A 1,063-nucleotide genomic window follows, 5' to 3' on the forward strand; every position below is an offset into this window, starting at 1 on the left:
ATGCATATTAATAATTTGATGAAAGATTTTAAAATTTTTCAAGTAGTGCAAATTGCGTTTTGATGTGTTTTTGGTGATTTGAAAAGTTTTTGTTAGGTTGCGTAAGTTTTAACTATTTCCAAATTTTTCTTGTCATTAAATTCTAAATCAATTAATTACTTTTTAATTTGAGTGACATAGACATAATGTGCTTAACAATTTAGTCTTTGGATAATCCATAATTGCAAAAAAATCTCTCTTACAATCATCGGATGAAATTATTGAATCATACTTGAAATCGAAGAAGGCTCGCGAAGGTTATGAAACTGACAACCAAACCAATGTCTCCACCTTGGAAAAAAACATGAATGTAAATCATCTACATTACTTTTTTAGTAGTTGGCGAATCAAGTAAGAATGCACGTGTGCGGTTCCTTAATGAAAAATTCCTAGCTACAACTCTACCAACAATAACTCTCTACTTTTGAGATTAAGAGGTTGAGAGAGTTCTCTAAGCTTTTTTTCTTTCTTCTTTATCCTTTAGAATGTAAACATTGTGATCTGTCGCTGTATCTTTCTTGTACATTTATTGTCAATATATATGAACTTTTGTACTTTTATGAAAGAACACTGCGCAATCTATTAAATTTTACTTTTTCTTTAGCTTTCAATTCTACACACTTCTAATAGATAAATAAAGCAAACACAGTAGTTATATTCATATTATTATTTATTGTAATGTAAAAAAAAAAAAAAAGAAGCTCTATTTACAGCTTTATTTCATTGCATTTAGCCAATAATATAGCATTCCAACCATACAAACTAAATAATTCAAAACACAAACTACCTAGAAAAAACTTCTCGACATTACACAACTTTATTTTCTTTGAATTGTTAAATTCATATAACATTGAACACACTAACAACACTTCCAAAAAAGTGTAACCCATGCATCGCATGAGTAGAAAACTAGTGTGTGTGTATATATATATATATATATATTAGTCCATCTATTTAAACTAAGTTGTTCAAGATTTCTAATAGCTTTACTTTGAATTATTACATGTCCTGTATTTGGATCTGC

General features: G+C 28.1%; 1 protein-coding gene across 1 annotated transcript in view; it reads right to left on the minus strand.

Moving 5' to 3' along the window:
• Positions 1 to 596: 596 nt before the first annotated feature.
• The window catches only part of LOC111409382 (programmed cell death protein 4), a 14,282-nt gene continuing 13,815 nt past the window's right edge, over positions 597 to 1,063 (minus strand). Inside the window, exon 5 of the mRNA XM_023039435.1 lies at positions 597 to 662. Coding sequence (XP_022895203.1) covers positions 597 to 662 — 66 coding nt within the window. The remainder of the gene's footprint in view (positions 663 to 1,063) is intronic.

This window comes from Olea europaea, chromosome 14, assembly GCF_002742605.1.
Source record: "Olea europaea var. sylvestris chromosome 14, O_europaea_v1, whole genome shotgun sequence".
Classification (NCBI taxonomy): Eukaryota; Viridiplantae; Streptophyta; class Magnoliopsida; order Lamiales; family Oleaceae; genus Olea; species Olea europaea.